The sequence below is a fragment of the Chelmon rostratus genome, chromosome 18 (genome assembly GCF_017976325.1).
Source record: "Chelmon rostratus isolate fCheRos1 chromosome 18, fCheRos1.pri, whole genome shotgun sequence".
Classification (NCBI taxonomy): domain Eukaryota; kingdom Metazoa; phylum Chordata; class Actinopteri; order Chaetodontiformes; family Chaetodontidae; genus Chelmon; species Chelmon rostratus.
The window spans coordinates 11034734-11058918 of record NC_055675.1 but is presented as its reverse complement, the minus strand read 5'-3'; the positions used below and the strand labels follow the sequence as shown (position 1 = coordinate 11058918).

General features: G+C 43.1%; 2 protein-coding genes across 3 annotated transcripts; both read right to left on the bottom strand.

Moving 5' to 3' along the window:
* Positions 1-4163: 4163 nt before the first annotated feature.
* On the bottom strand, positions 4164-4938 carry LOC121622334 (mitoregulin-like). The gene is made up of 2 exons (XM_041959287.1): positions 4718-4938; positions 4164-4463 (listed from the first exon to the last, which is right to left on the bottom strand). Exon 1 carries the CDS (start codon positions 4889-4891, stop codon positions 4721-4723), a length of 171 nt encoding a protein of 56 aa, XP_041815221.1. The 5' UTR covers positions 4892-4938; the 3' UTR covers positions 4164-4463; positions 4718-4720.
* Positions 4939-5154: 216 nt separating this feature from the next.
* Positions 5155-22228, bottom strand: scml4 (Scm polycomb group protein like 4). Of its 2 annotated transcripts, none has more exons than XM_041958565.1 (7): positions 22099-22228; positions 16321-16597; positions 12278-12480; positions 11698-11827; positions 9383-9592; positions 7569-7714; positions 5155-7033 (listed from the first exon to the last, which is right to left on the bottom strand). In XM_041958565.1, the coding sequence occupies exons 2-7, from the start codon at positions 16556-16558 to the stop codon at positions 6908-6910; spliced, it is 1053 nt and encodes a 350-aa protein (XP_041814499.1). In that variant the 5' UTR covers positions 16559-16597; positions 22099-22228; the 3' UTR covers positions 5155-6907. The 2 variants fall into 2 exon arrangements, with proteins under 2 accessions (XP_041814499.1, XP_041814498.1); XM_041958564.1 differs by having other exon boundaries at positions 9383-9595; positions 22099-22223.
* Positions 22229-24185: the final 1957 nt, after the last annotated feature.

Here is a 24185-nt window from a genome sequence, read left to right as displayed (position 1 = left end):
CCTGTTGCCTTAATCCTGCAGTTATGTATGGCTGTTTTTCACCCGTCTAGTTTACTGTACATTAGGAAGACCTTCCTAATATGAGCCAGTTCTGTCTTTCTGCCCCACCTGCATGTTTCGCTTTGTTTGTCTACTTAGTCCACCTAATAATACATGTTACCTGGCTTCAGTCTCCTCTGCCATCGCTGTGACTCGTAAAAGATTCCATCTCGCAACTATTATTAACCAACTAATAAAAATGGCATTAACTACAGCTTATAAAGCCCCTAGAAAGAACGGCTTATTACAAAGTTGCACTGAAACTTTTTCAACAGATGTGCAACAAAAAAACAAAAAGCCTGTTCCACTTGCGGCCTCTTTGAATAATTACATTAGAGATTGATTGGTTAGTATGGCTGGAACAGTTCTTTCAGGGGTTGCAGGCCTGATATGTTAATGAAATCTCTCTGCACACTGTAACTCGTCTGCTGTTAAACAGGATGGAGGTGTTGCTGCTCTCGCCAGTTACATAAAAGCCTCTTGGAAAAGATGTTACAAAATAATCCTCGATCAAATAAAGCGAGACATAATCACATCACCATTTAAATGGAAGTCTTTGCAGTATATTACTCCAATCCGCAGACTCAGTACTTATCTGAGATATGGTCCCAGTCATCCATAAACATGTAAACACTGGTGTGTGAGGTGGATCGGATTGCAGCTTGATAAAGCCTCAGGTGTGTACTCATGCAATATTTATATTTGTATAAGTATGAGGAGCATCAGGAAGAGGTTTGTTTTTCTGCCCTATTACACATAAATGCACACAACTCCTTCCTGTGCAGGTGAATATTGGCTGATGGGAGGGAATGTTTCACACAATCCTGCCTTTAGCTGAATGGTTTTTTTTTACAGTTGTCACAGTTGGAGAAACATAGGTGAAAATAATAAAATCAGTGATGGCTGAATTCCATTTAGCAGCTTCATTCTCATGGTCTGTTGTTATGTTACAAGGAACTATTTTGTCTGCAAGTCAAACAGTGAAAATGGCGCTATAAACATGCAGTCTTACTCATGTTGCTCTGTTGTTACTGCACCAGAAGGCCTGCAGTGTTTTCAGCCATATAACAGTAAGGCTTTATGGATGGCAATGCCAGTGCGTCAAGCTTTGGTTCGCACTGAAATATCTCAACAACTATTGGATGGATTGCAGTGAGATTGAGTTTAGACATTCATGTTTTCCAGAGGATGTATCCTAATGACTTTGGTCCCTCCGGCACCTTTTCCTCTGGTGCCACCTCGCAGTTGACAACCATTGGATAGCTTGCCATGAAACTTGGGCAATCCACCAACTTTCCATCTTTCAATTTGTCCAATACATTATGAACAAATGCCAGCAAAACAAATGATGTTCCCATCAGCCTCAGTTGTATTTTGTATGTACTGCTAATTAGCAAATGCAAGTTAGCATTGTCACTGTGAGCATGTCAGCCCACTGATGTTAGTGCCTCAGTAGGCCTACAGACTGGCAGAGCTGTAGACTCTTAGGCTAGCTGAGGCCTTTTTTTTTAAGATTCTCTTCCCCCGTCCTGTACACTGTTTAAATCCATTCTTCTTTTCTCCTCTATGCTCTTTTCTTGCCTCCTCTCCTCGTCTCTTCTCTCCCCGCCCTGTTTCAGCAGTCACTTTCTAGCCAGAGGGCACAATCACACAACCAGAAAGCCAGTCAGGAAGCTTATTAAACATGACACTCACTGAGCACATTCAATATAGGCGAAGGACATAGGCTCTGAGGTCTACATCCCAATTAGGAAAATCTGATCAATCACAGCAGTCAATGTGAACTCTCCCTCACGATCTCTCGCTCTGTTTTTCCTCTTCTGTCTTTTTGCCTCTCTCACACATTATCTCCTTGAGTCACCATCCCTCTCGTCTACTTTGAAAACACTGCTCAGCTATACGCGCCAGCGCTGCTGTTGCACACAATCGTGCACAGCTTGCTGCAAAATAAACAGGGAATAGACAGTGGCTGTCTACACACACACACACACACTCCGGCGAGCTATTCATCACAATTTAGCCACGGCATTAGACGTTGAGGGACAATAACGCCCTCTCTAGAATAACATCCAAAACACAAACAGCTACACACTTCTCCTCCCATGACACCCATTTTCTCCTCCATTTATCAATACACTCCCCTCACACTTTTAATTCCTGCTAAGCTGTCTGTCATCCCTCTTTTTTCTGCTTAAAAACTAGGCTACGCCATTCCAGCAAATTTAAAGAGAAAGTCAATGAAAGTGGAAAATGCTCGAGAATGGTTTTGTGTAACTGTAATCCGCGGGTTATGTGACTGGATTGTGAATGTGGCCACAGTCGATCGAGTATTTGATGTATTTATATATCGTGCTTTTAAACAGATTTTTTAGGCATCACTGATTGGCTCTATTGATTGGTGTCTTTAAAGATATTCATGATCAGCCTTATGACATAGCCTGCATGCAGTGGTTGGGCTGCAGTTTATGTTGTGTATCCTAAGCCTCAGAAATGCGAGGATAAGTTTATGTTTTTCTATATTCAGGCCTTGTAAAACTGTCAAAATGGGAGAGAGTTGATGTCAGATCTGCTGCATGAACACCCTTTTAGGCATCTGTCTTTGCAGCTTAATGTAATACTGTCACATTGATTTAATAAAATTGGCACATACGGCAATTACTGATGTATAACTTGAGTTATACCAGTAACTTGAGTGACTTGGAATTAGATTTAAATTTCCTGCACAAGTTAAAAAAAAGTTCCCTTTTAAATTTTTTTCTTTAAACTCATTTATTAAAGCATCTACAAATGGTTAGAAATATGATTGTTGGAGTTTTGAAACATGCACAGCTACACCAGCATATCGCTGTTTTGCACTCCTTTCTGTCAATATACTCAGACACACAAATTCTTTATTCCTGGGCGAGATCTTTTTGTATTCATCTGTCATCTTAACTTCTCCTGATCCCTCTCCAGCACTCTCTCCACGTTCTTTCTCATCAAGCCATTGATGGAGTGCTACAGGAAAAGGGGTTTCTTAAGGTCTTGTCAAGTGCTTGTCGAGAGGTGGTAATAGGCCTGCTAGACTGGTGATGATGAAAAAGAGAGATCTGCTCACAGGATCTAATTTCAGAGCCAGTGTCTAAAATGCTGTCGGCAAAAGGTTGTTTTGTGTGTATACTGTCTCAAAGTGCACTAGCACCACCTGTAGACAGGTTGTGCACATGCACAGCCATAAGCCATTAAAACCACGTGAATCAATGTCTACAGCGTAAATATGCACAAACGTATACAGCTAAAGCATGTGTTAGATTCAAATGATATAGCATTGTGCATTAAAGTTCATCCATGACACTGGAAACAGCATCTCAGTCTCCATCGGCAGAGGGAGTGAGGTGTGGCCAAAAGCGCATAAAAACAAGGCAAATAAAAGCAAGAAAGTGAGTGAGTTCAGATTGTTTTGTCAAAAAATATGGACTTGATGCATCATCAGTACAGAGATTAATTTATGTAAAAAATATACTGTAACTTGTCACTCCTTGGAATGCTTTCACTTGATGTAGGATAGGTGATGATGTGTTTTTTTTTTTATCAGAAAAATCATGCAAATGTTAGTAGAATCATCAGTAAAGCACTAACTTTGATGTTCAAGTTTGTGATTCTCACTTCCATCCAGCAGATGGCGCCACAACTAAGACTTTAACTGCTGTTTAACTGATGTTTTGTTTGTAAATTGACTGTTTTTAATGCAGCATAAATATGCTAGAACTGACAGTGCCTTACATTCCCCATAGCACACACTCTGTGTTTGTGTAAGGTGACAGCCTCAAATTCACTACAAACACATATTCACATACACCAGTGGTGAGGGAGCAGAAAGGCAAAGCGCCAACCTGTTTTAGGTAACTGAACTACCGCCATGACAAGTTCTGAACATGAGTATTATAAAGAGTTCATACCTCTGAAACCTTTGGCTGTGTCACTGCTGTGTCACCTTAAAGGTGTGCCAGTGATGATGATGCGTCAGCACGTTTGAGGAACAGTGACAGGAACCAACACATGAGACCTCGTGACCCTGAGAGCTGCAACCTCAATGTGGAATACTGGCTTTCCAAATGAGCAAAAACAAGACGGTAACAAAAGCATGAAAAACACAAATAATTTATTTGATCAGATGTGAAACAGATAAAAACTGAGACATGCTGGAACAGAAAACCACTAAAGCCAGATCCTCGAATTCTTCCACATTAGAGTCCAAGGGCAGAAAAGAAGGTCCGGTGGGTGTGGGTGATGATTGCATTTCCAACGTGACCACATTAAATATCAAGGTCGGCCTCGATTTAAAAGGTGTGGTGGGAAAAGGTGGGTAGTCCAGCACACAGGCAGGTGAGGTCTCTTGTAGCTCACCCAGGACCCAGCAGCTTTACAGGGACGAGAAGACAGACCTGCCAAATACAGAACAAAATTATTACACTGTTCACAGTAGGAATGATGCCAGGAGTAAACATGAGTATAAAAGTAATTACAGTATTCACAAAGACATGCCAAACTCTTTAAGCCGTCATGAATGAAAGAATAGTTGGTTCTTACATAACTGGGCTTAGTATGCGAGTGAGAAACAGCAATATTCCACCATTTCCCACCAATTTAGAAGCAGACTAGTCAAGTAATGACAGGCCTAAGCCAAATTTCACGTTACCGTTCAAGACAAATCCAGCTTCTTCTGAGTTTCAGACAGTTTCTCTTGCAGCCGTTTCTTCCTCCAGTCCAGAAACTTTCTCCTCATTCTGTTAGCCTGCCAGCCCGCCAGGAAGCCGGCAGCGAAAGAAACCACGACCGCGACTTGTAGCGTCCTCTCCGAGACGTCTGCCATGTTCACCTCTGGCTGACAGATGCACACGTTCGTGTTAGCCGCATGAAAATCATTGGCGCACTTATACAGGAAGTGATTCACCTCTGTCCCCGCGATATTACAGCAACGGTAATCCCGCGCTTTCCAAAATAAAGGTCCGGAAACCACCGCGAGTATATAGTTTTTGCCCATTGTCAAAATAAAATAATAAAATGCATGACAACAACAACAACAACAACAACAATAATAATAATAATAATAATAAATTAAGTCAGACATAATTGAAGAAGAAGATTTATTTTGTCTGGAAAAAGTATGTTTTAAAAAACATTATATTCAAAAGAAAAGGAGGGTCACTAGGGAGTCAAAATTGATTGAATATGGCTCACAGGTGTGCTAAAATTTTGTGGAAAACATTTGGCTATTTTGGGTAAACAGCACCACTGAATTCAGTGAAATCAATGTATCAGATTGGAAATTATAATAAAACATAAAAGTTAAATGCAGCCCATCACTCACTAGGGCGCAAGACAGTCATAAAATACAGAATTCATACATAGACATACATGCTGTACTCACACAAGTCTGTGGCGCACTGACTTTACAAAGTTAAGCAAAACACGAAGGACACAAAATATTAAAGTGAGTAACAAGTACTGTACAGTCAGTTAAAAAAAAGCGAGTTTAACAACAAGTTACATAAGTTTGTCAAACACAGCATGTGATTGATCATTAATGTGTTTACAAGTTGTTGTGTGTACAATTTTATATGACAAAACTGTATTTGGTGGCTGTCATTTTTAATGCTAAAGACACTTGTCATTTTTTACAGTTTGAAGATGAAATACTGCTTTATCATTAGGCAGAACAAAAACATGACTCAGAGGCATGAATATTCAAAATGTCTGAAGAGGTATTGCATGTGAGGAATGTAAACTGTAGCTTAATCTGGAAGAGACAGAAGTGTGTGAGGAGAGTGGTTCAGTGTGGTTGTAGTGGCAATAATGGTTTCAGTGAGCACCAAGTTCGCTACAAGCTGCTTTCTCTCACACTACATTGCAACCGTAAAACAAAAGCCTGACATGTTAGGTTGCACCGTGGCCTGCTATTCAACACTGTCACTTTAAAAGCAAGGATTGTCACATGATATATAATTAACAAGAACATGGTGAAAAACCTCAGCGTCTGCCACTGTCTCCGTTCCTTCCTGTTGTTATGAGCGCTGTGTGATCACATGCAGCTCTGATTGGTCGCTTCACTGCAGTGCTGTGGTTTGTGTGAAAAAAAAAAAGTTCAGCATATCACTCAGTTTCTAATGCAGATTTTCACATTTTCCCATTCAGATAAAACCTTGATACAAAATGAAAAGGATTAGAAAATGTCATCCTTTCAGGTCAGGATTTCTCATTTATATTTAGGATGCTTCCTCGTAGTTTGAAGAACCAGCTACTGGTCAACGCCAAATGATTTCAATACTTACTGACGAGTTTGGGAGAGCGTGTTTGTATCGAGGAGTGATACCTGGGTAAGCATTATCATCAGTCTACAACAAAACTAACTCACAAAACTATTATTTTAAAACTGCAGCAGCACTGTGCCTTCACCCAAAGACTTCTTTAAGTTTAAATATGATAAAAAGGTAAAGCACCATACAAGTTTCTTAAGCTCCCTGTCTCTGTGGGTCTTCACAGGTGTTGAGCGCCCATGATCAAGATCTGCATAAGCTGTGTGCAGTCTGCAGAGCGGACGCCATGGTTCCATATACAGTAGCTGCCATGTGGAGCTGAGCTATTTACAATCTAAAGCCATCCAGATGCCCAGTTAACAGCGATGGAGATGAAATAATTGCTTCAGCTGTAAATAGTCAATTTGCAGGCAACAAAAATCTGGTGCAGATGCAGTAAAAGTCGACAAGCGCGCGATCTGGATCCAGAGGAGTTCTTGATGTATTGCTGATGGCTGGTAAAGTTTGACAGAATCTGCGGCGGTACAGTTTTAGTGGAAGGTGGATCAGTGGCCCGGCTCCTCTGCGGCAAATCACAACCGATTCTGTTTCAGCCTGTCGATGTGGTAACAGAGTTTAAGCGCAGGTCCCAGCTTCAGTCCCAGATACTTCATCATCATCTCGCTTTTCAGCAAGAGCAGAGCGTCTCCGTCTATCTCCTGAAACACATCACGGAACCGCGTGACTGAATCTGCAATATGACACACCTGTACTCCGGCGTAACAATAACAGAAAAGCTAATATGAAGATCTTAACAGCAACAAGTTTTACACTTAAAATAAAGTTACTATCATTACCAGCCCCTCTGCACTCAGCTGCTCAGAGCCTTGTAGCTATGATAAGAAAAGCCAAGTTGCTTTAAATATTAAGCCACAGTCCTGCCTGAGGATCAGAGGCAGCACAGTGGTTTATGGGGAGTTAAAAGGCTTGTCTTATAGCTTGGGGCCTGACTGCACTATGCTTTAAAAATGCTGTAATGGGCTTCATTTAGTTTCGATATCTGCTGATTTATAAGCAGGACCACAGGGAACTGATGGATAAATAGAGCTATGGTCGTCTCAGAACAAATTCTTAAGTTGAAGTGTACTTCTTGTGTCTCCTGCAAAGGGTTCCAGTGCTGCAGTATAAAGCTGTGTTCCAATACAGTTAGTATAACGGTACCATGGGCTACAGTATAAAGTAGTCTGGACTCACATGCTTCCTGAAGGCGTCGGCATGGGGTCCCAGGGCTTGGGGGTCAGCATCTTTGATGAACCAAACGACCTCCTCAACACCCCAGCTGGACGGGTCCTTACCAGCGGGACGTTTGCACTCTCCGCTGTCTGGCATCGGACTGTAGGCTAGGTAGCACAGGGGAACAGGTGGAGTGAAGATGCTCTAATGCTTTACCGTAATGAGGATCCAAATCAGCGAAACACTGACTCAAATCACCTCAAAACACCTCAGTTCCCCAGCAGAAAATGTGAACTTAAAGGAACAGTTCAGCATTTTGAGGATATGCTTATTCGCTTTCTTGGTTGAGAGTTACATGAGATGATCAGTACACTCATATATGTCTAAATATGAAGCTACAGCTAGGAGATAGTTAGCTAAGCTTAGCATAAAGACTGGAAACTAGCTTGGCTGTCTGAAGACAACGAAATGTGCCTACCAGTACCTCTAAAACTCACTTATATACATGTATCTTTGTTTAGTTTGTACAAAAATATAAGTGTGAAAACAACAGTTTGTAGTTTTACTGGGTGTTAATTGCAGAACTTGCTCTTGGTTGGGCACAGTGACTGTCACTCACTCAGTTTGGGCAGCTTTACCATGGCTGTGTGTTACTCATGCAAACAGAGGGAATAGGCAATGGGTTTCTGTGACCTCCCACCCCCTGCATAACACAGTGGGGGCCCTCAGCAGCTCCTTCAGCAAAAGACTGCTGCATCCACTCTACAAGCAAGGGGCGCTTCATTCCAACAGCCGTCAGGTTATTCAGCTCTAGCATCATATAATGTAGCACTGTTTCCACACACATACTGTTTTTATCTTTGCACTACTGTAAAATATCCTTCTACTTCATACATGCTATAATCTGTACAATATTACATTCCTTTTTCCTTAAATACTATGCATATTTATTTTTATTTCCACTGTGACACGAATACACATATTTATCTACTGTGCAACAGAGCAAATACTGTATTTAATTTATCCATTTTTGTATATAATGTACATATACATAGTCAACATCTTATTTTGTATTTCTTTGGTTTTCTATTGCCTTTGGCTTAGCTGATTAATAATAAACTTCCATCCATCCATTATCTATACACCGCTGAATCCTTTGCAGGGTCACGGGGGGCTGGAGCCTATCCCAGCCGTCTCTCGGGCGAAGGCAGGGGACACCCTGGGCAGGTCGCCAGCCTACCACAGGGCTACACATATAGACAGACAACCATGCACACCACTCATTCACACCTACGGACAATTTAGAATTATCAATTAACCTCAGCATGTTTTTGGACTGTGGGAGGAAGCCGGAGAACCCGGTGAAAACCCACGCTGCACAGGTAATAATAAACTTGATTATCATTATTATTTCTAGCTAATTTCAAAACAGTTACATCTGTCTGAAGTCCATTTTATTTTGATGCAATGTTATAGAATATAGGACAATCATCCAGGTCGAATTACCAGCTTAACTACTCAAAATGCTTCAAAATCCAAGTTTGGAAATTCTGAACAATGAAGAAGTCAGGAGCGCAGCGATTTATGGGGGTTCTCCAGATTAAAGGCTCTGCCACATGTGTGTTTTTCATTGGGATGACTGACTGACCAATGTCAGCAGACCAGTGAGAAGTGCAAGTTAGAGCAGAGCGAGAGAGGCATGTCAATGAAGCACATTTGGCACACGCCTCCACTGGACTCAAACAAGGTCTAATCAGGCGAATAAGTGAAAACACCTGTACAGGTAGACCACGGGTGTGCAGGACCTTGGCGAACATCTATATAAACATACTCACCATTCCTGTTTCCTTCCTGGAAGCTTCCTGGGCTCGATGCCTGTCTGCACAAGCCCATTGGAGTAGAGCAACTGCTACCACGGTAACTATAGGCGTGCTTTGGCGGGTACTGTGACGTCACAACGTTGAAGGCGGAGTCACTGGGATCTACAGCGTAGCGCTTGGAGTCCACCAGAGTGTCACATAAGAAGTCGTCAGGCATTGGCGTCTCTGCTGGAGGAGGAACGACAGGAAGTGACATCATTAAAGCCAAGCCCAGATGCTGGCTTGCATACTGCAATACGCCAGACGGACTTCCTCGTATTTCTGGCAAACTGCATTTGACATGCTATGTATCGTGACACATGAACATTAACATTTCAATTTGTCCAATACCTAAAAAACGAATTACATTCCCATCAACCTCAGCTGTACTTTATGCTTAGCGCTAGTTAGCAAAAATGCTAACACACCAAAAAAAGATGATGAACATGGCAAATGTTAGGCTATACTTGCTTTATATATACTTTTCATTTTAGCATTGTCCTTGTGATGCTGTTAGCATGCTGATGTTAGCATTTAACTCAACGCATCGCTGTGCTTAAGTACGACCGCTAGCATGGCTGTAGACTCCAAAATGAACAAAAATATAGACTAAAATATTTGCGAGGAGGCTACTATCTGTTTAAATATAAATATTTGATTCTGTGTTTAGACCAATATAACGTCTGCAAGCTCATGTACTATATTAGACAGCACGTTACATTTTTCATGTGCTTTAAACAGCGGGTTAAATAACTAGAGAGATAAGCCGTGTTAAAGCCCCTTCAGCCTGTAAGTGTCTGGATGTGGAACGGCTGAGAGGTAGTCAGTAATTCCTCTGAATCTGCTCCCTTTGTGCCAACCGTTTTTCAGCTTGTCAATAATGTAGATGCCTGCTGGTTATGCCAGAGCTGGGCAGTTATGGATTTACCAGATGACAGGTTTATAAGACTGAAATACCCCACTGAGGTGAGTCTGAATTACTTCTACTTTGTGCTCACACAAAGGTCAAACGTGTTGCATTGTACTCTGAAAAATCAATTACGTGATAAGATCTGTGCATGTGAGGCCTACAGTGTATATTGACGCACAAACACCACAGAACTGCCTTCATGTAATGCACTAAATGCTGTATATTTATATATGTTTTCTTACATCTTTACATCCAAACATCTCAAATAACTCTAACCCTGAATAAACCATGAAAAAACTATAAATGATTACGAAAGAATACATTTTTAAAATAAATTAATGTAAAAAAAATGATATATATGAAATTAACAGCATTTGAAAGGATCTGTACGCTGCTTAGACAGTATCCCAAAAGATATCCCTAAAATACACAGACTATTTTTGAAATGCTTCTCCACTTCACCAGACAAATGATTTACATATGTGTTTGGGTGGCACCACAGGGAGCACACGGGTTTGTAGTGTGTGTGTGTGTGTGTGTGTGTGTGTGTGTGTGTGTGTATGTGTGTGTGTGTGTGTGTGTGTTCGCTTCTGTACGTCTACAGTCTGACATCAAACACTTCTCATGATTTGCAAGAACAAAGAGCAAAGAGCTGGTCCTTGACACATGAGATTCCCATTCCCACCTCAAACACGCTAAAGACAAGCTTTAAATATTTGCTCATTCAGAGCAGGACAGGCGGAGAAAAGGAGAGGGAAAAAAATGTAAGCGAGACAGAAAGGATGGCTGCACCCATATTCTTTGTATATATAAAAAAAAAAATTTAAATATCTGAATTTCTCCAGAGCCAATGCAGGGGGGGAGAGCCGGACAGGGAGACTGAAAGGGAATACAGAAGAAGATGTGATTTTTGAGTATGTAAACATCCACAGTGGACCCACAGAGGCTGCTGCCTTTGATTCAACGTGCGTAATGTGTAAGACACGTGTGATGTCTTACATCCAAACGCATGTTGTCGTCACAGAGAACAAGTCTTCTGCGTGTCTGGAGAAGAAAGACGAGAGGCACTTGCAGAGAGGGAGAAGCGGGTATTTTAGCACTTGAGGCCACGGTCGGAGCAGGGCGGCAGCGGGATGCAAAAAGATAAGATACGAAAAACACAAGAGAGGGAGGGAGGGCACATTTCATAGCTCAAAGTCACACCACCGAGTCAAGCTGTGAGTGGATAATAAGTGTAAAAATATTAGGACCACCTTCCTGCCACACTGAATGACTGCACTCGCAAGGCTTAAAAACATCGTGAGACGCCGTAACTTGAATCCACAGCTTCCTTCCCCAACATCAAAAGCTCATAAAGGTGTGTGTCCGTGTGGGGCGTTACCTGTCAGGGCTTGCGGCGTGGCAGAGTGGGGGACGATGGCGGCATCCTGCGGGAGGGAGCCCATCTCAGGTTCTGGTGTGCTGCTGGGAGGAGAGTTAGCTAGTGGGGACATCACCATCCTGGGCTTCAGCTGCACACACACACACACACACACACACACATTCGTACACACGCACAAATCAATGGTGTTTCATTATAAAAAATATACATACATAAGGATGCAGACAACACAATAATTGGGTTTTTCGCTTTCGAGGTATTCAGCCATCTCCTTAAAGGCCACAGGCAGTTTTCACGCTATTCCACGGATCGACAGTTGGTGGCGGTATTGTGCCAACAAACCCAGCAGTACACCAGCAAAAAGGCACAGAGGAAGGGGGCCTGCTAGCTACGTAAATGTGGACGTAAACATTGAAGGTTTTAATCTATTAATAAATTACATTTGTAAACATTCTATGAGGAAGGAAATGCTTTCAACACAGGCACACGATCTATTGTAGTGACTAATCTGAACGTATATTTAACAACAATATTTGTTTACAAGCAGAGAATTATGATTTGACTAAAACAACTGACTGACCTTAAAGCCAGGTTTCCTGCCTCTCTTCTTCGGGATCTTGAGGGGCATCATAGGCTCGACGTAGTGACTCTGGAACTCCAGCTTGCGGATAGGAGGCCGTCCCCTTTTCCTGCCGGGCACCTTACCCTGGGGCCCCGCCATGAACTGGGGGCCGAGAGCTGGAGTCTGCATCTCTGAGCCAGCAGACAGGGTACTCATCAGACCTGAGAGAGACAGAGAGACATTTCAAAGGAACAGGAAGTGGCAGCTTTTAACTGCACGCACCACTGCCTTCAAACTGGAGCGGAAACTTCGATGTACATGTGAGACTGCCCCCTCCGCGCGCACACACGCTCACACACGCGCACAGAAACTATAGGAAATAATAGAAACAAAGCCACATGAAGCTTTGTACTCCAGCTCACCCCTCCCCCTCCTCAACTGCAAAGATTGCAATAAATATCATTACTGCACAGAGAGACAAAGCCAAACACGCACACACACACACACACAGGAAGTGAAAGCAAAGCACACACATACACCCACGTAATCAAACAATGAATCAAGTGTGCATTCACACACACACACTCACACACACACACACATGCAGAGTGGTGGTTTCAAGTGTTTTGTCTTGGTACCATTCATCCACATGGCAATGACTTTCACAATGCAGCCCTCTCTCAATCGATCCCTCCATCATTTCATTCATGCAGCGCAGCCGCTTACCTGACACGGCCTTTCAATGAGTAGCTACGTCGCCCCGTGCTGACGACTGCGCTTTTACAGGGGTCGACATTCTACTAATTAGCTGTCACGCACCTATGATTATCTTATTCCTGAATAACACGCAGGGCTGGCTTCGACTTTTGGTGCAGTGAGTGACGGCAGGGCGTGAAAGCCCCTTCCTGTGATGACTGCGTTTGTCATTACAGAAAAGAGGAAGGAGAGGAGCAGAGACAGACGAGAGCACGTGAATATGCATGATGCCTTCCATCCTCTCAGACCAAAATCACATCCAATAAATAAATAAATAAATAAATGTGCACAGAATTATCATTCAGAGCGTTGCCTACCATGCACACAGCCGTCTGGTGATCACTGTGTGTGTGAGACGCTTCACTCCAGCAGCAGGTTTCTGAATATTCCCCTGGTGGATCAGCAGCAGTCTGCCTCCACTGTTCTCTGCTGCTACACACTGTCAAGACACCGGCAACTCTGCCTGCGTCTCTCTCTCTCTCTCTCTCTCTCTCTCTCTCTCTCTCTCTCTTCCTCAATCTCCAACCACCTTCCTCCAAAACAACCCCCTCCTCCCTTTCCCTTCTACCCTAACCCCCTTCCTCTGTGTCCCCTTTCAGTCGTCATAGCAACACGCCTCTAACATCCCGCGGCAGCCGGCAGACCTGCTGAGCTCAAAACGATGTCTGTGTGTGTGTGTGTGTGTGTGTGTGTGTGTGTGTGCGGCTGTGTGGGACTGTAATGTAATTACAGTTGCCGCAGCTCAGGGTTTTTCTTTTCTGTCTTCCAAAAAAAAAAAAAAAAAAAGGCTTAGAGCGGGTCACAAGGGATTCAAGCTGTGCACTGTGCTGCGCTACAAGCATTCGGGTTGCAAACTGTAATCAAATTCTTTCTGAAGAAATTAAAATCTCCGATCCGGTCCCCCCAAAAAATTGCGCCAAAACCCTCACATGTGAAATCTTTTAATCAGTGTCAAATGCGTGAACTTTCCTGATGCAGGCCGGCTTCCAGGTAAAGAGATCAATTTTTCTGTAAACATCAAAAGCTCCTCGCAGAAGCCCTTCAGGATTACTCTGCTGCTTTTGTTTGTGATGAAAGATCATATTGCTGTCAAAGCTCGCCGCCTTCCTTTTATTTACAGACTCTCTCTGCCTTTGTGTCAGCTCATAATAAAAATAAAAAAAACCTAAACATGGAGAGAAAAAAGACCAGCCAAAGGCAAGGCTGCGCGTGGTTTGAGGTGCAGGTATTATAAGAAAAAGCGCTTATTTGTTCTTATTGGCTACAAGTGTGGAGCACAGCTCAGGTTTTTCCCCCCTTCACCACCACGTATCGATTAGCTACGCTCAGGCTGCGGTCAAAGATGCCACACTGGTGGGTTTTAACACTCAATCAAAATCAGGTTAACCTCTCCCAGGGAGGATCAAACGCCGGCGTGTCCTCGCTCGCACGCACAGCCGCTGCCAGCGCGTAAAGAGATCTGTCAGGAGTCGGCTGCAAAGCGGTCGCTCACGAGCTGTTTTAACGCTGAATGTGACAGGCTGGACAAATCACAGCGTTTCATTACTTAAAGCTCATACACGCTCGTAAAAAAAAACAGAAAAAAAACAGTCACTAAACAGCAAGGTCAGGACAATGAGGCAATGATACTGAGTGCTGGCACACGTTCACACACTTCATCTGCACTGACCGTGATGGTAGGGGGGGCTGTGTGTGTGTGTGTGTGTGTGTGAAGGAAGGGAACCATAAATCATAAAAGTAATTACACAGTGAGATTAATCCTGATGTCCCTCCTCAATCAGTCCTGTCCCATTACGGAGCATCACATTACAGACAGAGACAGACTGAGAGGGAACAGATAATCATCTTTTACTTAAAAGAATTGGATATGGGGAGAGGGGGCATTAGCACGTGCTGACAATGTGAGACAATACCATATTTTGCAAGCAAAGGGGAAGGATTTGCATCGCTGCACCCTAACACATCACATTTGGGACCGCGGCCTAATTTGTTTATGGCTAATTAAGCAATTAAGCGATCAGCGAACCCCTACGCCACATTTGATTTTTTCCGACATGGGGATGTTGTCTCGTTCTGGAAGCTGCATGTTAGAGGAAGGCATTTCAAAGCGGTCGGAGCCCACTGTTATGGCAGCAATGATCAGCAATGATTAGCATAACTTAATCACCAGCTTCAGGGGATGGAGATCTGTATCTGTTTTCACTTATGTAGAGGGGAAACTGCAATGACGCGAACGCATCACAAAGCTGCACACCTACACATGAAACAGCCTATGCACTTTCAGACACACACACACACACACACACACACACACACACACACACACAAAATGCACACACACACACACAAAATGCACACATAAAATAAAAGCATTTTAACTAGAAACAGTTCATCCCCGTCTGGTTGGAGAATAGATTTGTATGTATGTACAGTATGTGTGTGTGTGTGTGTGTGTATGTGTTGTTTAATCAATGTAACAACAAACCCCCTGAATTTATTTACAGCTCAGGCAGGGCGTCGCCATGGTAACAGACAGTGAAATCGGATCCTGCGCCACAGTCATGTGATAAGGTGGGAATAAATAAAGGCATAAACAACAATGTGTGTATTTAAGTGTATTAAATAGGCAGGCTCACACACACTCATATGCGCACGCACACACACACACACACACACACACCCTCCTTATCTCCACTAAGGCCCTTAATAACACAACGCTCTCCAGAAGACAGGGAAGGTGAAGAGTGTTGCTCTTTTCATCAGTTATGGGTCAGGGGGAAAAACAGGAAAATCACATTCAGGACTACGCACACACACACACACACACACACACACATACGCATCTAAATGGACTGCACGCGTTTGAAATCGACGTCTTCAGTGGTTGAAAGTAACAAAGTGCATTTCCTAAAATACTGCTCTTAGGTTCCATTTTTCAGTATTTGTATTTTACTTAAGTATTTCCATTTCCACTACTTCATACTTCAGCTCCATCGCATTTGTATTTCCGTACTTTTAACTCCACTGCAGCTGTCAGTTAATTTACATTACAAATAATGATCATATGACAGAATTTCTAATAATGTAACTGTGGCAGAGGCCATTTGCCACCATGATGAGTGTATTTTACTCATAATCCATACATGCTTTTAGCTAAGATACATTCTGATTGCAGGCTGTTGCTTGTAACAGAGTATTCTTACTTTGTCGTATTGACTACCGTCTAAATACAAACACCAATCACGATCCAGCAGGCACTCGCCTTCAAAATAAAGTGCCGAGAATCACTTTTTAGGAACTCTTACTTTCTGCGCAGGTGTCAGGGGCCCGGCTCCTCAGTCTCCGCCCAACTGGCTCGGACTCGGTCTCCAAGTCCACCAGCTGCCAGCAGCCCCGCCCCCGGTCGTCACGCCGATCCAAACGCAGGCGAAGGCGTACACCCTTGCTGAGGACGCCGGGCAACCAGGCAACCGGACGACGGGCAGGAGGGGCCAGTTCCAGGTGGGAGTCAGGGTTGGAATCCCGCCCTCCTCGCAGTCTCATGCCCTCACAGCCCGCCGGGGGAAGGTGAGCTACATCACACTGCGGATACAGAGCGAAAACACTCAGAAACAACAATACAGATCACAGTATTGCACTGCGAGGTAAAGAGCATGTCGGACAGCTCCATAGGCCTGCTGTCAAATGCAAAATGTATTAACAGTTCACTTTTTCATCAATCTGAATTCTACTAATCATCCTCAGCTCATGATAAAGTGCTCCAATATTCCATTTTCCAGACATTAATCTTATCCTCTACTAATTAATTCCAGACCTTTCAATCCTCAGAGAAAAATAAGTGGAAACAGTAAGACACAGGCAGAGTGATGGGCGGGGGGAGACAGGGCGAGTGGAGGGAGCTTTAAAGGGGAAAAGACGTTGGGGGGAGGCGGTGGTTTAATTACCAGCGTGCGTTCAGAGGTCAAAGAAATAAACTGGTGGCTAATGGGAGAATATGGCTTTGCTAATGATAAAAGTATTGGGGACAATGTGTCTATTGTGCTGTAAAGTGAATGCAATTTGGTCTCCAGGGTGCTGGATTTACTGATTAACTTAAACTAACTGAGCTTTCAGCCTCCTCTGTGTTGTGTGGAACAAAGGTGGGTGACGAAGGGGAAGAGGGAAGCTGTGAAACTTGCTAGAGCTGATGGAAGTGTCCACATTATCAGCCCATTACCCTATTCTGGATCTTATTTTCTGTTTGGTGGCTGTTAGTCGAGCAGTAATTACTGCTAAGAGGTTATTCAGGGTTTTTATTTACCGCTGTCAGGCTCAGGTCGAATAATTTGTGCAATTTTAGAGCAAATTTTGTCTACTTGAGGTTAAATTTTTGGATTGCGCCATTAGAAAAACACGAGTCATACAGCCTTCTGTCTCATCATAAAAAATATCTTAAGTATTTACAGCCTGTTTAAACAATGTTTTCCTTTCTCCAAAGCTTCATGGATTAACAGCAAATACCATTTCGCAGGGATAAATAAAATATACATTTTATGACAAAATTACTTCATTTAAAATATAACCAGATATTATAATGCAGCTGTGTTACTGAAGTAAACACACTGTAGGAGGGGACAGAGACGGGGGAGTGTTTTGCTGCATTCAAGGAATATTTCACTGATCTCATATGTGCTCTGTCTTTCAGTTGTTGTCAGTGTAAGTCAATGATTAGCACGAGTCTGCAGCCTTGTGAGGCTGTCCTTGCAGAGTTTCCTCAGATTTTGTTGAGACAGAGGTGTGACAACATGTGTGGCCTGTGTGTAAGTGAAAAAATCACGACTTGATGGATGAAAAGTGTCCACAGGGATTTCAATTTCACACCACGACGGAACAAAGAGATGAAAAAGAATGATTGTGATGCAGGCTCAGGAACCAACATGCAGAAACTCTGCACAATCTTCCTGTGCACATTTCACTCACCGCTTTTTCTTTTCATAAAATAACAGGGCGCAAAGCCTGATGGGAAAACTGAAGACAAGATGAGCGAAGAAAAGGGTGTGGCCAGCGCACAGACAGGTGGGTCACATGACCCGGAAGCTACTAAAACAAAATGCTGAATTTCACAAAAAAAAAAATTGATCTAGAATAGAAGAAGCACTAAAATCCAATGAAAAGACATAAGAAATTGAAATTGTTCTCAGTTTACATAATTACGTAAATTAATTTGATTTGTCCTTGATCTTGCAGAAATTATGAATGTACCCATTCTGAATCAAAGAAAAAATGCTTCTTTTTTTGCATGCATTTTTGTAATAATTTTCAACAAAGGCGCTTTTGAGTTGGAGGTGCAGCGGTGCTTTGAGCTAAATGCTAACATCCGCATGCTGATAACGGCCGTGCCAACTTGTTGATGTTTAGCATCTATAGGGCCTAATGTTTAACATGCTAACCATCACAGTTTAGCTGGCCAACATTTTCTAAATAGCGGCATACAAAGTACAGCTGAGGCAGATGGGGTTGTCATTAGTTCTGCGGGTAGCTGTTTATGTATCAAAGTCTTAGATAAATAATTTGACCTGTTGGTGGCGCTAGAAGAAACGTTGAGGGGTCACCAAAGTCGTCAGCAGTCACCCTCTGGGCACCATGAATTTCTAAACAAAATTTCACGGCATTCCATCCAACAGTTGTCCAGATTTTTGACTAAAAACCAAAAATGTCAGCATCACCATTTAGGATTCCTCCTCTGGGGACGATAAATGTTTGCACAGGATATCGTGGAAATCCACCTGACAGCTGACCAGAAAATCTGAGAAAACAAAGCGAAGTGGAGAGGTGACAGCTGAGAGAGGAAGAGAGAAACAGGGACGCGGGAAGCCAGGGAGAGGATGAAAATGACAGAGCAGGTTTAATGCAGATTTAATATATCTGATTGCTTCAGTGCCACCAACAGAATGAACAAAAGCCACACGCACAAAAATAACTCCCTCCCCTGCAAAGTTTTTTGTTATCTCGTAAAAAGAGCGTAAACGAATAAAAATCAAAGGGGGAGTGTGAGAAAAGAACATGTGGTGGAGAACGGGGAAAGCGAGAGAGAGGATTAAACGTTTTTCACTGGGCTGAACTGTCAGCATCCATCGGCATGGAGACGAAAAAATCTGCCCTCCACCCCGATATTTCACAATGACTAAAAACACCCAGAAACATCAAAGAGTGATGCTAAAGAAGATGGTGCTTCACACACACACACACACACACACACACACACACACACACACACACACAACTGGTATTTGCACCGCCATGAAACAACTGCATTGAAAGAAGTTAGATTTGATGAAACTGAGTGCAACCCAGCCAACACACACACACACGGTTTCTATCTAAAGGTTCTGCATCCCATGAGAGAAGAAAACTACTTCATCTTGCCACTTGTGGCTTGGAGCCCCGCCAGGAGAGTAGACTGCTGGAAAGATTTCTTTAACAAAATCCAACACCCCACCCCCTGAACACACACACACTTGTCCACACACAGCTGCTTTGCATCCATAAGCTGTGGACGACGCCAGGTAGTGATGGAGAAAGTGGACTGAGAGAATGTCAGACTCTCCATCCCTCAACCCCACAGAGGAATCCTTCCCCGCATGCAGGTGGAGAGTTTACGACCACGAGCCACATGATCAGATGTCCCTCTAGGACACAATAAATGCTGGGTGTCTGGACACGTCTGCAGGAGGCTGCCAGGGACGCATCAGGCATGCAGAAGGATTCTCACCCAGGAGAATGAACTTGTGGCCGCATGTAGAAGACAGGCTTGAGTAACCAATACGAGTACAGTGTGTATAGTGAAATGTGTGTTTCGTGTTGCATTACTAGAATTACTTTAGTTTCATTTTGTGCACTTGTAATTACTCTGCAAAAAAAGCATTTTTGCAACATTTCAGATTCATTACTGTGACCAAATCCATGCAATAAAGACGTGACATGGGTTTTGTTCTATATGAGTTTTGGTTTATGCAAAAAAATAAAGAGGCTTCAAAAACAATAGCGATACATACTGTAAAGCTTTGATTACACTGATTGGGACATGTGTGCAATGTGTTCTGGTTGCATTTTGGATGTCAGATTAGCAGCATGTCGGCGCAGAAAACTGAACCGTTTTCAAAAAGTGAACTCGATACAGACAAATGTGTGTCACCAAATGTCAAAAAACTATAATTAAGCAATCATTTCAGCTCCGCCAGGTTCCACAAAATTAAATTGCAGACTGTAGACAAAGTGTCCGTCTCCCATCTGTCAGAATGTAAGAAAGCAAAAGCCCCCTGCGTGTTAAATTTGGGGGTCAGCGTGGCAGAAAACCCTCCATCCTTCAGCTTTCAGTCACGCAGCTGTTTATGAGAGTGTAGCTGCTTCCTCACCGTGAACGTCGACCTTCATCTGCACAATGCCTTGCTTGTGTTTGGTGTGAAAGCCTCTTCATTTACTTTTAGGCCCGCACAGCCACAGTGAAAGGACCAATAATAACCTTTTCCCTCTGCGATTCGGCACCGGCCATCTTTTCTTTATTAAAAAGCTTTCTCAAACATTGCCTGACACGGGGAAAGAGGCTGGAAACAAACCGTGGGATGTTCTGTATTTGTGGCAACAACTGTGGGCTATTCTCATCTTTCCAGAAGAGTGCAGTGCTTTATTAAATAGATTTAGCTAGAGATGCTATGCAGCAGCTGTGATCCAGGGTCAAATACATTTAATGAGGGGGAAAAAATGGATAACAGAAAATCACACTCACACAGACTGTGTTCACCGAAGATGTTGTCTGGAAGGACTTTTCTTTGTGTGGAAATAGTACATTTACTCCAGTGCTGGACTCACTTCAATGCATTTATCTGACAGCTTTAGTTAGAAGTTATTTTAACAACTCACATTTTTGCACTTGAAACATATGAGAATGCACAAATACAGGTGAAATGAACGGCTCCAGCTTCTCAAGTGTGTCCCCTTGCTGCTGTTCACTGTAACTATTGCAATCACTTCAGTTTATTCGTGATAATTGTGAGGGTGCTGCTACCGGTTGGACAAAACAAGCACTGTGAAGACGTCACTTTCGAGTATTTTTAGAATTTTTTAAAAACCAATTAATGGATAAAAAAAAATCAGTAAATTAATCCATTACGAAAATAATCATTAGTGGCAGTCCTGCACAAAACAGTTTAAAAATCATCTCCACCTCAGCCAACTACAATACAAATCCTGCTTTTACTTAAATGCATGTGGAATACTAACCTAATGATATAACATATAACAGTGCAGCAGTCACAGGGGACGTTCTTCTGCACTGGACACTTCTACTTGTAATACTTAAAGTACATTTTCCTGATTATACTTACATACTTTTACTGAAGTAACATTTTGGGTATTTTGAGTATTTCAGTGGCTTTGGATTAGCACTGTTACTACTAAAAAATCTGAATAGCTCCTCGAGGCAAAAGCAAAGTGCAAACCATGCATTAAACTTTTATCATCAGTGGGCACATTTTGAATTCAGAAAGAAATACCAAGCTGCACACACACACACACACACACACACAACTGCACTTTGCATTGTGGCCTCAAGCAAATTTTGTCTGGCTTGAGGAGGGTCAACGGTTAACTGTCAGTATATTCAAATTCAACCCATTAAACTGGGCCCATGGAAGAAGAGTGTGGTGTGTGTGTTGCTACCAGTAGACTATAGACACAAAGGGAGATTAGATTTTCTGCGCTCAAGGTGAGCCTGCAGTTATTCCACAGGGTTACTGGCCTCTGTTAAAATCATGAACACTTCAGGTAAATTAGGATTCATCAGCGCCTCACAGACAGGCTCAAAGGATGACATAAAAGATGAGTTCAGTATTTTAGGATCTTCCTCATTTCTGATGGACAGTACATGAAGTCCTCCAACAGGCAGCAAATGATGCCTCTATAATTACCTCGACTGACTTCTAAAGGGACTGAAGAGAGTTTATTGCGACCTTGCAGGCTTTACAACTACAATACAGCATTATGTTAATACTCATTCTCGTCTTCTATGCACAATAATGTGGCAGAAATGAGCCTCATATCTTTACCTATCTCGATGGGGTCGATTCAGCGGCGGGGATCCATGTCTCCGCAGCGGGCCGCCTGCGTCCAGACGCCGAGCCGGCGCATGGAGCCGCAGAAGCGGCGGGAACACCGCGGAACCCTCGGCTCGGGTCGGCCCGGGTTCCACCCCTGCAGCTGCGGCAGGGAGGCGAGCGAGCACCGCGGGGCTGGTCTGGAGTCTGCGGGCGGGAGGCAGAGCCGCAGTCTGACCTTCCCGACGCCGTCAGGAGATTTGGACTGGAGTTGTAACGTCCTCAAGGGCGCAAGTTGGCCGGGGTCGTTAATGTGTGTGTGTGTGTGTGCGTGGAGGGGGGCTGATGTAGAGGATGGTTTTCCTATCTGCAGCTCATTTACCTGCACTGGTTCAGCAGACAGGGAGGGAGAGGAAGCTCGAGAAATAAAAGCTGAGGTTCAGCCTCCCTCTGATAACAAGAAAACACCGCTGCGGAGTTCAGCCCGAGCGGAAGAACAACTACTATAATTCTCATTTCTGAACTCCTGGTGTCATTTTGTGTGCACTTAAGATATTTAGCTCGTTTTAGGTCAAGCCTTACAGTTCAGATGTGCTAATTGGGTCGTTTCACTCCATTATCCTTAAATTACGCGTGCATTTAGCCCAGAGCTGCTCAAAGTGGGGCCCGCGGACCAAAGTTGGCTCGCCTAAAGGTTCGATTTGGGTCGCCGATGGTTCTACTGGAAAAAATGAGTTAAGTATAATAAAAAATGTTTTTTTGCAAGGTAAAAATATCTTTAAATATGTAGACACCCTATTTATTAATGCTTTTTTTCATAACCTGAGCAAAGCAGGCACAGTGACACTTGGCATCCTGGGACTGTTTTGCATCTTAACAGTAGAATGGGTGCTTGCTTTTGGCCCGTGGCCAACGCTTAAGTATTATTTTTGGCTGTCCAGGGAAAAAGTTTGGCCACACCTACCTCTCTTGTGAAAGTAGGCTTTTAATACATCTGTGCATCTTATCCTAATTGTGACGTTATCTTGAGAAACTGACCCCAAATTTGCAAACGTGACAGACAGGGAATTCCCACACCTGTTCAGAGGAGGAAACTAGTGGCTGCTGTCGCACCCTGTGCTTCCCTCAGTGCTACACACTGTACGAGCACAATAAACTAGAAAAATAAATATGTTAATACTAGATTTTGGAGAGATTGGCTATAATGCAGGAACCACCTTTGTTGATATTGCCGTTCATGTTCCCTAACAGGTTTGTATTTCATAAAATTACTAAAAACCAGTGAGAGGCACTGAAGCTGGGGTTTTTGGGGTCCTCGCCTTGGTGGCATGTATCAGTGTCTGCACATTCAGAAGCTTTTAACACTGATACAACTCCACGACTGTAATTAGACACCATGATGGATCCTCTCTGGGATCGAATACGCCTGACATTCTTTTTTCATCAACGTTAAAGGTCCACCTGTAATCAGCTGCCTACAGTACACGGTGGGGAAAAATGACACCACCTCATTTAAAAGTTTTTATTTGAAATGATTTTTAAATACAAATAATATATTTTTCCATTTACAATGACAGTTCCTTTGTAAACAAAAGTGGCAGATAGATAGTCATTGGGTAGTTTGTCCAAACTGAGGCGGCCTGCCGGCCAGTCGCCTGTACTGGGTCTGTCACGGGAGAGATGGTGTCGTATTTAACCTCACTGCAGTTTTTTTTTCCACACAGCGTAAATCACTGATGCTACATTCTATTGCAGAGCGATAAATACTCAGAGTACAATATTACCTGTTAGCATACACCTGCCTCGAACACAATTACAGGAGGGTATAGTGCGTGCGTGAGAGAGTGTGTATGTGGTGTCGGGAGAGCGTGCCCACAGATATTCATACCTTTAGCTCTCCCACACTGACATGACACACGAGTATATACCTTAAAAAAAATTAACTGTTGCGTGTGGATTCAAGGTGAGAGATTAGTCATTTCTTTTAAAAATTGCCAAGTCGTCGGCATACAGTGCGAGCCCACAGAGCTACACAAGGAAGCTCCAATTTTCCTATTTTCTTTGTTGCACTCATGTTTCTACCATATGCAAAGACCAAG